Source organism: Canis aureus, chromosome 9 (assembly GCF_053574225.1).
Source record: "Canis aureus isolate CA01 chromosome 9, VMU_Caureus_v.1.0, whole genome shotgun sequence".
Classification (NCBI taxonomy): Eukaryota; Metazoa; Chordata; class Mammalia; order Carnivora; family Canidae; genus Canis; species Canis aureus.
Window position 1 is genome coordinate 44581838 of NC_135619.1, and position 17138 is coordinate 44598975.

A 17138-nucleotide genomic window follows, 5' to 3' on the forward strand; every position below is an offset into this window, starting at 1 on the left:
AAAAGAAATAAATGAGAATGATTATAAGTAACTTGAAGTGCTACAGAGTTTGGTTGATTATTCAAAAAGAATGACAAAACAGGCAAACTACTGGACAACTTCTTTTTTTGGTAATTTATTCATGAGAAACACACAGAGAGAGGCAGAGACATAGGCAGAGGAAGAAGCAGGCTGCCTGTGGGGAGACCCTGATGTGGGACTCGATCCCAGGACCTGGGGATCACGACCTGAGCCAAAGGCAGACATTCAACCACTGAGCCACCCAGGTGGCCCAACAACTTATTTTTTTAAATGATAAAATTAGAAATTTAAAAGGTCATCATCAACTAATAAAAACAAAAGTAGGGCAGCACTGGTTTAGCGCCACCTTCAGCCCAGGATGTGATCCTGGAGACCCAGGATCGAGTCCCCTGTCGGGCTCCCTGCATGGAGCCTGCTTCTCCCTCTGCCTGTGTTTCTGCCTCTACTTCTCTCTCTGTGTGTCTCGTGAATAAATAAATAAAATCTTTAAAAAAAATAAAAAATAAAAACAAAAGTAATATGTCATTGAGAAAGATTGTATACATCTTTTCTTTAATAAACTTTGTAATCCTAAATTAAATAAATGACTTTAACAAAAATACAAAGAGGCAAAACTGGCACTTGAGAACATAGAAATAACTTACCCAATAGTTCCCATAAGAGAAAGAAAACATAGCTGTAACTTTTACTGGACAGTGTGGTTTAGTACTCCAAGAATTATCTCTATTTAATGTAAAGTTTTCTTTTAAATATAGAAAAATTATGTTATGTTCTCCTAATTTTTTGAAGCAAATAATTTGTCTGAAATATAAAACCTGAAAGACAACACAAGAGAGGAAATTCTAGATTAATCCTACTTAAGACAATAAATGTTAAATTCATAGAATCTTGGCAGGCAAAATGTAGCAAGTTTAATATAAAATTAAGGAAACTTTCAATAGAAGTCATTATTTAAAAGAGCAGAAAAAAATCATAGATACCTTAAATACATTTGAGAGACTGATATTCTTGATAAAGATCCACAAAATGTAGAAGAGTTTTCCTTTAGCACAGTAAAAAATATTTACTCCAAACCAAAGCCAACATTATTTTTAATGAAGAAATTATAGAAGTGTGCTACTTAAAACTTAGAACAAATTAAGGATATTCCTATTAACATTCCTACATGATATAATTTAAGGGAGTCTAGTAATTATAATAAAGAAATACAATGGATAAATATGAGATTTTTAAAAATCACTTTGCAAATGGAAATTAATATTTAGAAAATTTGAGAATCATCAAGCATATTAGTTTGTAAACAATTTTAGGAAGTCACAGGTTATAAAATAAACTCACAAAATATCATTTGTTCCATGATTTTTATTAACAAACCAAAATACTCTGAAAAAAGAATGTATTCAAAAGCAGCAATAAAAATCAAATATTTAATGAGAGTGATAAGAAATCTGTGTATATGGAATTACAAAACCCTAATGACAGAAAAACAAGACAATCTGATTAAGGAAAGCTAAGCTCTCTATCTGGACAGGTATATTTAAGACAACAGAAATGACAAGGCCTAAATTAACTTATAAATTTAATATAGTACCAATTATCTCAACGGTATATATATCATAGAAATTAAACAATTATAGAAAGTATGTGGAAAAAAATAGGGATAAGAATCTCAAGGAAATCATTGTGACTGGAAAATGTCTAGAGGGACTCACTTGTATAAAATCTCAAGTCATATTATAATTAAATAACCATCAGAAACATCAATGAAAATTTTAGGATATAGAAATTAAGATAGTGGGGATCCCTGGGTGGCTTAGCGGTTTAGCCCCTGCCTTCGGGCCAGGGCGTGATCCTGGAGCCTGTGTCTCCCTCTGCCTGTGTCTCTGCCTCTCTGTCTGTGTCTCTCATGAATAAATAAATAAAATCTTAAAAAAAAAAAAAAGAAATTAAGATAGTAAAATAGATTCAAACTGAGAGGTTCAAAAGAAACATGAAGAAACGCAAAATTCTAGAATATGTTGATCATATATGCTGTACTATAAAAAAATTTCAGATGGGAAAAGTCAAAAACAAATAAACTGGAATAAAATGGAATAGTTGAATTGCCTCAATTGCATAAGAAAGATCATTTCTCCTTTGAAGCAACAGAAGAAATTTTCAATGGCAAAAGTTGATTCATTCATTCAATAATATTTACTGAGCACTAACTATGTGCTAGGCACCAGAGATAACAGCTGTTTCCCTGTACGTTATAGGGTGTTTCATTCTAGTGGAGGACATAGATAATACACAAATAAAAATACATTATGCCAGCTGGAATGTAAGAAGATAAAAGCAAAAATAGAGTAAAAGAATAGACAGTGATTTGCGGAGGAGGAAGGATATCTTATGATGGTCAGGGATTGATTCTCTGGGGAAGGGCAGATATCTAAAGGAAGGGTGGAGCTCTTGGGAAACAGTTCCAGGCCCACTGATTGCTTAACAATTATAAATATCTGTCCCCCAAATCATTTTAAGTAAATAAATACGTAACAGCACAATGGGAAAAGAGTAATAACTAGATAATCTATAGTGGTTTTACCTGCCATATATTTAGATAGCTGATGGGAATTTGTAAAGGATCCAATTAGCAAATGGTTTAAAGTTATGAATAGAAAATTTACGCCAGAAGACAAACACTTAACGAGGAATCACTCTCACTAATAATTAAAGAAATACAAGTTAAGCAATTACTAGTTGGCTTTCAATTAGATGTTAACTGTAACACTGATGAGCTCACTATAAATGGTGGGAACTTTCTACAGAGTGATTTGGCAATCCACACTACAAATGATTATACCACTTAATTTACAGAAACATGTGTCAAAGAAGTAATTCAAAAGGGGAGATAACTTAATTGAACACATGTTTTGTAGTTAAAACCTGAAAGCAATCCAAACGACCACTAGTAGAAGAATAGCTAACCAGAAAATAGTATGTTTAGTGCAACAGCAGATCCCCATTAGAAAAAAAGAATAGAGAATTTCAGTAAAAAGACCCATATGAGGGATCCCTGGGTGGCGCAGCGGTTTGGCGCCTGCCTTTGGCCCAGGGCGCGATCCTGGAGACCCGGGATCGAATCCCACATCGGGCTCCCGGTGCATGGAGCCTGCTTCTCCCTCTGCCTATGTCTCTGCCTCTCTCTCTCTGTGACTATCATAAATAAATAAAAATTAAAAAAAAAAAGACCCATATGACTAATAAGGAACTGCAAGCTAGAAAAGTAAAATTCTGAAAAATGTATATACAGTGGTATTTTATTTCTACAAAAAGATGATAAGAAACCAGTGTTTGGGCATAGCTGGTGATTAAAGGAAATAATATTTGTTGTAGCTATTGATAGATGTTTCCATTAAACTTTTATTGTTCATAATCATTATGATTACATGCATAATTTAAAATCAAAACTGATGCTAGAAGGCATCAGTTGCATGCATTAATTAGAAGATATAGCAGCTAGAGAATGAGCTTTGCAGTCTGACAACCTGGGTTCAAATCCTGCTTCCTCCATTCTTGGGCAAGTTAAATTAATTTTTTAGGCCTCGGTTTCCCCATTTGTAAAATGGAAATAACACTGACCATGTAGAGTTGTTGCAGGGATTTAATAAGCTGATATTGGAAAGCTCACAATGTCAGGCACTTGGTATTACTAAAAAAAAAAAAAAAAAAAAAGTATTAAAATAGAGAAGGAGGAGGGATGAAAGAAAAGGAGAGATTGAGGGGGGTTTAGTTTCTCAATTAGATTGAACACAAACCTAACATAGTTTTGACTTACATTGAATATTGTAGAAAGGGCAGCCCAGGTGACTCAGTGGTTTAGCGCTGCCTTCAGCCCAGGGCCTGATCCTGGAGACCCGGGATTGAGTCCCACGTCAGGCTCCCTGCATAGAGCCTGCTTCTCACTCTGCCTGTGTCTCTGCCTCTCTCTCTCTGTGTGTCTCTCATGAATAAATAAATAAAATATTTTTTTAAAATGAATACTATAGAAAAATGATTCTATACCTCTGAAGTAATCTTTCTACTATACTACCCAAAAACTGAACCCAAAGAACTCGCGGAAGAAAGCACAAAATTTATTAAATATATTTAATGCAGTAAAGAAATTGAAGTTATTCCAACTGAAGAGGAAAACTGTAATAGGTGACAATTACCATCTTCAGTGTACAAGGAAGTACAGATCTAAGGGCTAAATTTAAAAAGTGAATTTAAAGTGAAAATTATTGTAACTAAATACAAAGAAAATTTTATTATATAGTAAAACAATATAGTAGACAATCAACCAATCAATAAAAACAACTAGGGAATATCATTGATTAGATATTAATAAACAATAGAACTAATTTCTGGAGGTTGTAGAATCTTTCTTCCTGGACACTTCTCAAAAACATTGCAGCAGGCCATTTGTCCTGGATAGACCTCAAACATTTTACTGCCGGGGGTCAAGGCCCATCTATGTTTTGTATGTAATTTTAATCTACTGCTAAAATAAATGACGGAATGCATGATGAAGTCAAATAATAACTATGTTCTGGGGATCCCTTAAAGGAGTAGAATGAAATGGAAACAGTAAACAAACTGAGTATGTTGTAGGGTTCTGAGAAATAGACATATTAGATGGCCAGAAAATTATTATTGTTGTCACTAGTCATTCAATACCAACTGTGTAGATACAGGAAAGTTGGCTATTCTATCTCATAGAAACCCCCCCCCCCCCAAACCCTTACTCAAAAATATCTTAAGCAACTGAGAAATAATTACCCAAAGCTGGCTTTCTTTTTAACTTTTTTTCCTGGCTAAGGGGAGGATCAAAGAAAGCAAAGGAATATGGGTGATCGTTAGGAGAACTAGACCTTGAAATCAGAGCAATGTTTGCCTTAGCTTTAGCTTCTGGACTGCCACATTTCTGGAAATTCTAGAGCCTCTAGATCCAAGTACCAACACGCTCCAGGTGTTGGTAGATCTGGATAATGATTTCACTACTTTTGGTTGTCTGCCCAAACAAAGCATTGTTTAATATGTAGGGTTTCTATGCCAGTGATTTTGCCAGTGTGTGGTTGGTTAGCAGCAACACCTGGGAACTTGTTAGAAATGTAAATTCTTGGGCCCCATCCCATCCTACTGAATCCTGAACTCCAGCATTCTGCTTATAATAGACCTCCAAGTGGTTTTTTTTTTAAGATTTTATTTATTCATAAGACACACACACACACACACACACACACACACACACACACACACAGAGGCAGAGGGAGAAGCAGGTTCCATGCAGGGAGCCCGAGGCAGGACTCGACCCCAGTCTCCAGGATCACACCCCTGGCTGAAGGCGGCGCTAAACCGCGGGGCCACGCAGGCTGCCCCCCTCCAAGTGGTTCTAATGTATATTCAAGTCTGAGAACCAATGCCTTTTGATAAGCCAGTCCTAGACACCAAGGAGAGTTTGTTAAGCATTGCTCTCTCATGAAGGCTTCTCCTGAGGTCCCAGAGCCAAAATAAGTATTCCTCTTTATAGCCGGCTCAAACTCAAGGGAGCCTCCTTCAGGAATTTTTCCTATATGACCAGGAACCCAGAAATTTGGATTCAGAAAAGAAAAAAATATTAAAAAATTGGTTCAGTGTTCAAGAAATTTTCTTGCTTCTGATAGACAGTGGAGAAGTAGCTGAAATAATTTCCCCCAGAACACTGATCTATTATTTCTTGATGGTGACAACCATTGAATTCTTTTGTGGAACTAAACAATGACCCAGAGGGTTATTAGTACGTCTGATGTGTTAGAGGAGAAAGAAGTACAAAGAAAAAAAAAACAGGTGACAGAGTAAGGAAGGGAGATAGAACTATCAACCATCAGTCCAAGTAATGAGAGACCAGAGAAGGAATATAAGGAGAGGGATAGAAACAGGTGCCACTCAGTAGGAAATAAATGTATTTCACTACTACGCATGAGTTGGCTTTCACAAAAAAGCCTAAGGTTTCCTAAAAAACAAGATAAAAAAATGAATCCATTCAATTGAGCAATTTATTCTAAATAACTAATTAGATCTGATCACTCTGATGTCTTCCTTCTGTTTTGTTTCATTCATGTTTCCAATCTTATGACCTGCCCTTATCTAAGGCTTCAGAAATACCACAATTAAAAATCTCATGAAGTGAACTGTTAATGTCATTTCACCTTCTTCTTTCCTTGTCCTTTTGTATATAATAGATGTTTTGAAGCATGAGATTAGCCTTTACAGCTTTTATTTATTTTTAAGATTTCATCCATCTATTTGAGATAGAATGAGCAAGAAAGAGAGAACATGAGCGGGGAGGAGCAGCAGAGGGAGAGGGAGAAGCAGACTCTCCACCGAGCAGGGAGCCCAATGTGGGGGTGATCCCAGGACCCTGAGCCAAAGGCAGACACTTAACCGACTGAGCCACCCAGGTGCCCTCTTTTAGAAGTGCCTAAATAAATAAATAAATAAATAATAAATAAAGTAATAGACTTTACTTTTTAAAAAAGTACAATTTGCAGAAAATTGAGCAGATAATACATAGAGCTCTATATAGCCACCCCTCTGCCACCTCCTCACTCTCCCCCCACCTCCAGTTTTCCCTATTATTAACACCTTGCATTATTAGTGTGGTACATTTGTTGTGATTAATAAACAAGATTGATACATTATCATTAACTTTAGTTGCTAGTTTAAGGTTCACTATGTTGCACAGTTCTTTGGGTTTTGACTTATGCATAGTAATGTGCACCCACCATTTCAGTACTCTAAATATCCTCTGAACATTAGATTAACTTGTAATAGCTTTTCAAATATTAAAAATTGTAAGGCTAACTTATATTTTTGGGATGTAAATTGCTCTATAGGTACAAAGTTTTGTTAGTCTATTATGATCATTATTAGAAACAATGAGAAAATCAATACCTATAGATGGGATATGGTAAATATCACAGAATTTTAAAGATAAAAAGGATCTTGAAGGTTAGCAAATCCCAAAACCTTCAAGGCCCTACCCTTCGGTCTGTCAGTGTCCTGTATCATTCATCCACTGGCTCTACTGGGGAGAAAGAAAAAGAAAAAGAAAAAAACAAATTTTGGCTCCAAGCAATCCTCTTAAACTCACCTTAATCAAGGATGGATTCTTCTTTATTGCATATTTACATTTGGAACATAATTACTAGCTAGAGCCTAATTTGAGAATGTTCATTATGAATGAAAGGTGTTAATATCTAAGAACAGAATGGAATTCAGTTTATTCCTGGGATGTTTGCTGGATTAAGTCAGTACCCTGTGAAAGTAATAAGTAAGTTCTAATTGTTTTTCTTGTCCACGACCATGGATTTCAGTGGCATTTTATAACTGTGTACTTTGGGACAATGAAAAAAATTAAAGGATGACCTTGTTGAATATTTTGCCCTCAGATTTATTAATGTAAATCGAGCAATTTCAGTCTAGATGAGTGAAAGACTATGGAGACATCAATAATGTCACTTTAGGTCCTTTAAAAGTGAAGGATTTACTTTATGAAGCATTTATATTCCTTCTCATGCCCTGACAATAGTGCTACTCCAACTCTTCCCTTTGTTTTAAAGAGAATAACATCAGGCTTCATTTTAATTTGCACCTATTTTTTTAAAGTAGATTTACTTACTATTTCTCAGTCTTTCAAAACCTTTTATCTTTAAGCTCAACTTTCATGTAAATCACCAGATCTATTTAGTGAGGGCTACATTAGCATTTATTTGCAAACGCCTTAGAAAATTGCTAATTTAAACCTCTATTGCAGAAAGATCCTGAAGTAGACATCAACCAGGATTCTTTTTGCCAGACCCCTTAAAATGAATCATAATTATGTCTTTGTACATTTATCTGGGAATTTATTGTCTGAGGGTAATTATTCTTTCCAAGTGCTTTCTTTTTCAAACTGCAATGCTTACCCCAAAAATTATGAAAATGTAGCCAAGAAACAAAAATCTGATGAAAATTAAGTGACTGAAGTTTGTTTTAGCATGCTAATGAGGTTAATAAAATAGGTGTTTTAATTATTGTTATTAATTTTAAAAATCAGTAATGCAGGAAACTTCTTTATCCAAAGGCATTTCTAAAAGTGAAATGACCTAAAAAACTGACAGTTTGTCTCCAATTTTATCCAGTAAACTATAAGAAATGTACTTAATTGGGCAAATACTTGGGCATGTTGTATGCCTGCAAGATTCCCTAGCACTCTTGCCCCCTCAGGGCCATAAAGAGTGTGATGCAGAAGCCAGCAGAGATGGGCACCTTCAAGCACCCAGAATTTCTCCCATGTCTCTATGAGAGCCTATATTTCCAACACAAGAGACTCTATTAACCCCTGAGCAACAGCAATTAGCTCAGTCTCAGCTCCAAATGAGTTTTCATACACTGGAGAGGCAGTAGGATAGCACTGCCCACAGCCTGAGTGACAGGCGATGGATAAAATAAAAATAGACTACATGTTATGATTCACTTTTATGGCTCTTACAGGTTGGATAGCTTACATGCTGACAGAAATTTAGGTAATTTTGCTCTAATATGTGTTATTATATAATACCCTAGGCTTGCTAAATATGTTTCATTATTACCTACAAAGCATTTAGAGAATGGCCAGCTATCTCATACCTGGTCATTCTTTTCGAAATATTTGTGGTTACACTGGGAAAATTTTCAACTGTGTTGTTTGTTTTTCCAGGAGCATGAGAACTGATTCAGTCACTTCAGGTATGGAATGAATCCCACTACATTTCTTTGTGATCTCTGGTATCCAGTAGTCACGTCTGGGGCCTGGAACAGAGTAGTTAAGAGCAAAGGAATCCTTTGCTAGGTGTTTTGATGCATTCCCTTTGCTCCGTTCTGAGAGTCCCCACAGTGTAGGAACTCTTGTTCAAAGCCTATCCTCATATTATCTTTCAAGTAGTAGGCATCACTGCACTTTTCTCTGTGCTGGTAGAGTACTGAATCCAACTCTCTGGATTTGAACCACTCCAAGGCCAGCTCTGCAAGCAGAACCCAAACAATAGGACCTTTTCTCCTTGCTGATTTGGAAGGGCAGTGATCTACAACTAAATTTCCTGGCAACTCTAAAATCATGTAGCCCCTCCTTTCCTCTTATTTGCATCTTCAGCCTTTGCTTCTTTACATATTCCCATGACTCAGGATCTTATAATTTCTTTTTCTTTTTTTAATATTTTATTTATTTACGAGAGAGATAGAGGGAGGGGGGAGGGGCAGAGGAAGAAGCAGGCTCCCCGCTCAGGACCCTGAGATCAAGACCTGAGTAGAAGACAGATGCTTAACCAACTGAGCCCCCCCCCCCCCCAGGAAACCCCAGGATCTTTTAACTTTTTAACAAGTTTTTGACACAGAAGTTGTCATATAGACACCAGTGGATATGTATCACCTTGCTTGCTAGTGAACCACCTCTAGCTACTGTCTAAGTTGGGGTGTGAATGGCTCTCAGCTCCAGTCATGCATATAAAAGAACATCATGGAAAGAACAGAGAGAGAAGTACATTGCAATTGACTTAAATGGAAAGAAAAAAAAATACTTCTACTTTAAAACCCAAGACCAAGGCATTCTTAGTTACATTTGCAAGAGTCCTACCAAAAAAAGCAAACAATTAGAGGATAGCTGTATATAAATAGGGCTTTTGTCTGTAGGCCTTCCCACCAGGCTTTAGTGTCTAAAAGTACCAGATGCACTTCACTGAGAGGTGGTTTTACCTATATTCCAGTCTTCAGTACTAAACCAGAGAATGCTGAAGGGAAATGCCATTGTAGTTTACAAGAAAAATGCAAAATCTTCTTTGCAGTATATAGAATTTTCACCTATCAATTTCTACTCCAAATTCGATTTCAAAAAGAAATCACAGTAGATTGATAGAAATTCAGGAGATGTCCAACAGGCAAATATTTTCCTCTTACTTTCTAAAAGAAAGCATAAATCGTGCAGCAGCCTTAACATTAATAGATAATTAGTACATCAACATATAAGTAGTACAATAGCATATAATATACATTCGGAAGCACTAGTTATTTAATCCTTGGGAATTTAAAATTAATGTAGGACGTTGATATATTTTTCTTTCTATATGTGACTGATTCTTTCACCCGCCTTCTGGCACAGACTCAGTTTTGTTCAAATGAACAAATATTTGATGCCTATCTATTCTATTTGAAGCACTGCAGAGAGATAAAAAATAGATAACAGGACACTGCCTGGCCTCAAGACATGGGCACAAATAACATATATGGAATCTTATAGGTGCCTTAAGAGAAAAGTGGTGAACGTAGTTTTAGTTCAAGAGAGAAAAATCATAAAAGATTTATGAAGGAAGGAGGCAGTCTTTGAGTCAGGAAAGGGGAAATAAGAATATCATGGAGATAGGGTATAATGTGTGCAAAGTCGAAGAATGGGACAGTACTGGGCATATTCCATTTAGGAACAGTGAGAGATAGAGCTGGACAGCAAAGCAGGAGCCAGGTTATGGAAGTCTTGGACCATGCTAGGGAGTTAAGATAGTATGGTCTGGTAGGTAAGGAGAAGCCACCAAAAAATAGACCTAGTAAAATTAGTATTATGTTTTAGAATGATTACTCTGACTGCAATCTCTAAGAGAGCTGGAGGAGGCCAGAGGTAGGAAGTCATTAGAATAGTCCAGGGTGAAAGGTGCTAGCTAAAGTCTTGAACTGTGTAAAACAGATGGCAACAAGAATGTGAATATGTTGACTGACTACCTTGGGGACAAGAGATAAAATGCTCCAAAAAACAAAAAACGAAAACTGAGGATGACAAAGGAGACAACATAACTAGGAGGTAATGAGTCCATGAAAGAAGCTGGGAAAATGAATTCGAGGAAATCTGGAAGGAAACAATGATGAGAGCAGCTATGAAATACTGCCTAGAATGAGAAGTCCTACGTTTGAGTTCTGAATGCACTTCCTCTGTTCCACGGGTGTGTCACTTAAAGTTTCTGGACTTCAAGCTTCTTCAACTATCAAGCATGTGCATATGGGTCAAGGATTGAAGCAGGCATGTTTAGTTGTCTCCAGGCTCCTTCAGCTGCTACGATGTTATAAGCTCATACGTGTGTGGTCTTGGTCGTCTGTCTTTGTAAATTCAGCAGGCAGCATGAAATGGGGCTCTGGAAATCAGGAACCAAGCAAAGATATAGCGAACATGCAGCAAAGTTCCACAGCTTGTTAAATCACAAGGGTGGTACAATATACACATCTGGCTTGCAGTTTTCACAAAGTATTAATTATTTTCCCCGTTTGTTTTCTTTCACATACTTTCTCATTCTTCTCACTTCTCTATCTCCCATGTTTCCTGATTTAGGCTTACATCCTTTTTTCATTTTCCCTCTGATTAGCATTTCCGTCCCCCTTACCACATTCCTATGAATCACTTTCTTTTCCCCTTTCATACTTTCTAATTCACACTTCACACTTCTTACCCCAAGAAGAGCAACGGTTACTTGCTCTTCTTACTCCCTTGTCCCAGTAAATTTAGACTGAATATAGACGAAAAATGAGTCTGTGAATCTGATTTCTATTCTAGGCAGCAACCAGAATAGTAACCGTTCCCCACTGCAATTAAATGAAATTCTGGTACTATTAACCCGGTCAGGTTCATGTTCACCCAGCTGCGGGGCAATGTTGGCTGGGGACCATGGTCTCTTATTTATGTCTCAAACGTCTCAGCAGTTTGGCAGAAGGACACTCTTCTCCTTTCTGAATAAGGTTGTGGGTAAAGTGGCACTTCACATGTACTGTTTTTATGACAAGGCTAAAAGGCAGAGCCCAGGCTGACACTGTCTCTCTCGATCTGGGTCCATCTCTCCCTTTTCTTAGCTTGTAATTTCTTACCTATTTAGGTTTTACTCTCCTTAGCTTTGCTGATCTCTTTACAGTGAACCCAAACTTAGGCTTACCTATGGTTCTATGGTATTTTCCCAAGATGGTAGACAATTAGACAAAGGATAGAGAACCAAGAAAGAAAAGAGGGAAAATTGCTTATGAAATGCTGGGAGTGTCCTCTCCATCTAAACCCATCTTTCCTTTCCTCTTTCCTCTTAACTATTGCAAATTAAATTCCTTGCAATCCTAAGCAGCCAGGTTCAGTCTCTGTTTATGGAACCCGGACTAAAAAGAGAAAGGGTGGGGGGACCCCAAAAGGGAACCTGTTCGTGAAATTTAACAATGGGCTCCATTGGAAAGAATAAAGACATTTTAAAAAACTTAAGACCAAATTAAGTTCTCTCTCCTTCTGTGCCTTTTTTCTCTCCTGCTTCTGGCTTTTTTCTTTCTTCCTCACCTCCCCCCCCTGCCCATGATCTCTTCCACTTTCCCCACTATTTTTCTTTTGCCCTCTGGCTCCCTCCCCTCTTGTCAAATCTACTTCCCTCAATCTCCTGCCTCATCTGTTCTCCCCTTTTCTCAGGGGAATGGCTGTGAGGAAAGCAAAGTAAACAGAAAAAGAAGAGGCCAATGGAAAAAACATATAAGACAACCTAAAGGTAATTTTTTTATGATTATAAGTAGCTATAAAGGACAGATGTGACACTTTCACAAAAAGTTGTCAATAAATTGAATCTTTTGATATTGAATCTTATTACTTCTATTGTAGTAACAATAAAGGTGGAATGGGATATTGAGGGTTTGTTGTGGTTTCTGCCCTAGAATCCTTCAAGGGTCAAAATATAATGTTAGCACAGGGATTAGAGGGAGCCTCAGGTGAAGCACTGGAAGTGAATTACTTGCTGCTGCTTTTACAAGTGATTCCATCATTCTCATTCCTACTCTCCCTCTTTGCTCCCTCCTCATACTCTTTTCCAACCTTGGCAGGAACCACATAGCATATCTCAGCAGGGCTCTCCTTGTTGGAATTGAGGTGCCCACCCTTCTGTGCTACTCTGCCAACAAAGTCAGCTTAGCACTTGGGCACTAATTTTATTAACAGAACTCACCCAGATGCACAACATGGGCCAGACATAATGCACTAGAGGAAAACAGTGGGCCAAAAGATAACAAAAGTCCATGCACAATAATCCCCTGGTCTCTCCACACACTCCTTAGTCTGTGCCTGCCCTTTTGTCATTTCTTTTCCCCCCATAACTATGTTCTTAATATTGTCCTATGGTGGCGATAGACTGTGAAGGTGTTGCACTCAGAGTAATGCATGCTGGCACCTCCATCCACTTAGGGAGAGTCCCAAGCCCTGTCATTTCTCTCCAGAATTTAGAAAGAGAAATTCATTGAAAGTTGACTCAGAATTCTACAATGATTTCATCCTTTGATGGATATATCCTATAACAATGAAATTTCAAATATCAGGGTCTTATTAAGAGAGATCTGCAAATGCAAAGAAGAGCAGAAATAACAATATACACACCATATTTAAATCTTGGCTTCTAAAGTTTAAAAAGTGGCTCCTAGGGCTGCCCTGGTGGTTCAGTGCCTTAGCGCCACCTTCAGCCCAGGCTACAATCCTGGAGACCCGGGATCAAGTCCCACATCAGGCTCCCTGCATGGAGCCTGCTTCTCCCTCTGCCTATGTCTCTGCCTCTCTCTCTCTGTGTCTCTCATGAATTCATGAATAAATAAGTAAAATCTTTAAAAATTAAAAATTAAAAAGTGGCTCCTAAATATTTAAACTGTGAATTGCCAATATATAAGAAAAAGTAGGTGATTTTTTTTTTAATGGTGAAAAAGTTTTGTTACTAATAAAGACTTCATATTATCAGGACTGAAATGTGAAAATCACTTGGCCCTTTATTTACAATGAGCATATATTATGTGTATGTAAATATATACATATGGCTTATTTTAGGACACAGTTTAGGAGAGATCAAAGACTTGAAAATAATTGAGTGACACATCTATAAGTTTAAAGACAAAAAAGCCCATAATTTTAATCTTGGCATCTTGATTTATTAGATTCTTATATGGGTAGAATTATTTTTATTTATTTATTTATTTATTTATTTATTTATTTATTTAAATTTATTATTTTTTAAGATTTTATTTATTAATTTGAGAGAGAGAGAGAGAGAGAGCATGAGCAGGGGGAGGAGCAGAGGGAGAGGGAAAATCAGGCTCCCTGCTGAGTGCAGAGCCTGATGCAGGGCCAGATCCCAGAACCCATAGACTACAGGACTATGACCAGAACCCGGCAGATGCCCAACTGACTGAGCCACCCAGGAACCCCAGAAATAGCTTTTATTTATTTATTTTTTTTTTCAGAAATAGCTTTTAAAAACAAAAATTTTTTTAAATTAAAGAGGTCCCTTTAATATCACTTCAACCTCTAGATTTAAAAAAAAATGAGACCATATCTGTCCAGAGGATCTTTATTGTTAGATTAAGAAGAGAAGCTATATTAAAATTCAATTTTACTTACTTTGCTCACTTATTTTACTCATATTTAGTTTTTTTTAATGTTTTCTACTTGACAGTAATAACTTTTAAAATATTCTGTATTTTAGATCTTTGAATTGAACTGACTTTTCCATCTTTTTTTTTTTTTTTTTTGTCAGATAAATACAAACTACTAAACTAAAACACAAGCATGGCTCAAGAAATAACAACCAACACAAGGGAAAAACAAAGCAGCGTCTTCCATGTGGCAGTAATAAAGGTTACTACTAATCAATATCTGAGCATTTAAATTCATGCCAATTTAACTTCTTAAACTTTGATTATTATAATTGTGGGTATCAGTTTTAAAGGAAGGTAGCAAAATAGAGCTATTAAGGTTCACAATTCATACATTCAATTTTTATCTGTAGAGCTTCTTTTCTTTGGGGTTGTTGTATAAATTTGTTATTCTCTTTGGTTTCACTTTTCACTTGGACATTAGCCCAATACTGTGTTTTTTCTAACATTAAGCACTGTGAGGTCCTTGAAAGCAGGGACCATGTTCTTTCTGTCTTTGTGTTTTAAATGTTGAGCACCTGGCCAGAGAATAGTATTTGCTGAATCAATGAATGCTGTTTCCAAACGAGTTTTTAAAAACTTCTATACTTTTAAATATAGAAAAAGAACTATAGCCGGTCCCCATTCAAAGAATAATTTGTATTTTTAAAAGTCACCACTTACTCCGTTTCAAAAAGCTGCCAGTCATTCTACAGTGTGCTTTGCATGCTTTCTCAATCTTCACAACAATCTGAGGGGTATTATTACTTTCCTGTTTGACAGACAGATGGTGAAAGTGGAGCTTACAGAGGTTAAATTACTTGTCAAAATCATGCAGCTTGGAAATAAGATATATATATATCTTAAATTTCACACAAATAGCAAATGGTACTAGTATTTCTGCTGTGACCTTAGTTGCAACAAGGAATGCGTCTCATCTCCATCTTCTCCTTCCTGTCCCACAAAGCTCTAGAACTATATAGTCCAATACAGTAGCAACTGGGTACATGTAGCCACTGAGCACGTGAAATGTGGCTAGTGCAACTGAGAAACTGAATTTTAAATTTATTTTAATCTTAATTACTTTAAATATTTAAATGTAAAAACTGTAGGCTTTTTTTTGCATTAAACATAAATGTATTGTTTTGGTAAGGCTATATTTTTTCACTTCAATGTTGAAAATTTAGCATCTAATTGAGATATACTTTCAGCATAAAATACACACCAGATTTTGAAAAGTTGGTATGAAAAAAATAACAAAATATCTCAATAATTATATGAATTCCATGTCTAAATTACAATATTTGGGATGTATCAGGTTAAAATGTACAGATTAATTTCATCTGTTTCCTTTTACTTTCTTAATTAGCACAAAATAATATCTCACAAAATTACATATGTAACTCACATTATATTTCTATTAGACAGGAAAATCGTCTACCCATTCTCATTGGCCCACAGTCCCAGGGAATTCCTCCTCCTCCTTTCTTTGCTCCAAAGATGAAAAGGATTTATTTCTTTCTCATTTCCACAGTCAAGAGGGAAATAGAAATTTTCCGTGCAACCACGATGGGATCACCATTAGGGCCATTTTCAAGTTATGATTATATTAGATTGTATTAGAAACCAACAGTTTCTAATTTGGAGATGGCTGTCCCAGAACGGAAAATATTTCCTTGAGAGAGATTATCTGGAACTAATAGATTCTGTAATGAAGAAAGTCACAACTAAGACTATTATTACCTCGTAATAGAGTCTTTTGAAAGGCAGTACCAGACCACAGCAACTGTAGGTAATTATGTGGAACAACTAGATTTTTTATACATCATGGTCCCTGTACAACTATTTTGGTAAACAGGAAGTTTCTATAAAGTTAAGACATCGTATCATTTGACCAAACAATTCTACTCTAGGTATTTACTCAAGAAAAATTAAAACATGTTCATAAGACATATGTTCAAAACAAGACTTGTACACAAATGGTCATAGGAGTTTTGTTCATAATAGCCAAAATCTGGAAATGTCCTCAATGCCCACCAAAAGGTGAATATTTCAACAAAATGTGGTATATTCGTATATATACAGTATATTCATACTACTTAACAACAAAAAACAAATAGTGCAGCAACATGAGTGAATCTTAGAAAATAATGTTGAAAAAAAAAAAAGAAAATAATGTTGAATGAAAGAAGTCTGATATAAAAAGAAACCATACAGGGTTGCCTGGGTGGCTCAGTCAGTAGAGCATGTGACTCTTGATCTCTGGGTCATGAGTTCAAGCCCTACACAGGATGTAAATACATCCTACATGATTTCATTTACACAACTCACTTTCCTTGTACTACTTTGCAATTAATTCCCTCCAGCCCACCCTCACCCCCATACAACCACTGATCTGATTTGTCTTTATAAATTGATTTTACTATTTATTTATTTATTTATTTATTGTTTAAAAAGATTTTATTTATTTATTCATGAGAGACACACTGAGAGAGGCAGAGACACAGGAAGGGGAGGGAAAGCAGGCTCCATGCAGAGAGCCCAGTATGGGACTTGATCCGGCAGGATCATACCCTGAGTCGAAGGTAGATGCTCAACTGCTGAGCCACCCAGGGATCCCTGATTTTACCTTTTAAAGATTAGGACTTTTCCACAAG

The 17138-nt window shown here is 36.5% G+C and overlaps 1 protein-coding gene across 15 annotated transcripts in view; it reads left to right on the forward strand.

Annotated features, from left to right (window-relative positions):
• GARIN2 (golgi associated RAB2 interactor family member 2) overlaps positions 1-12584 on the forward strand; it is a 31996-nt gene extending 19412 nt beyond the window's left edge. For 10 of the 15 annotated variants that reach the window (XM_077909700.1, XM_077909698.1, XM_077909695.1 and 7 more), the window contains 2 exons: positions 8759-8787; positions 11405-12584. In XM_077909700.1, the coding sequence (XP_077765826.1) occupies positions 8759-8787; positions 11405-11469 (94 nt within the window). In that variant the 3' untranslated portion in view covers positions 11470-12584. Of the gene's footprint in view, positions 1-6309; positions 6480-8758; positions 8788-11404 lie in introns of all 15 variants that reach the window. The other 5 variants (XR_013386387.1, XR_013386386.1, XR_013386388.1 and 2 more) reach the window with 5 other exon arrangements.
• Positions 12585-17138: the final 4554 nt, after the last annotated feature.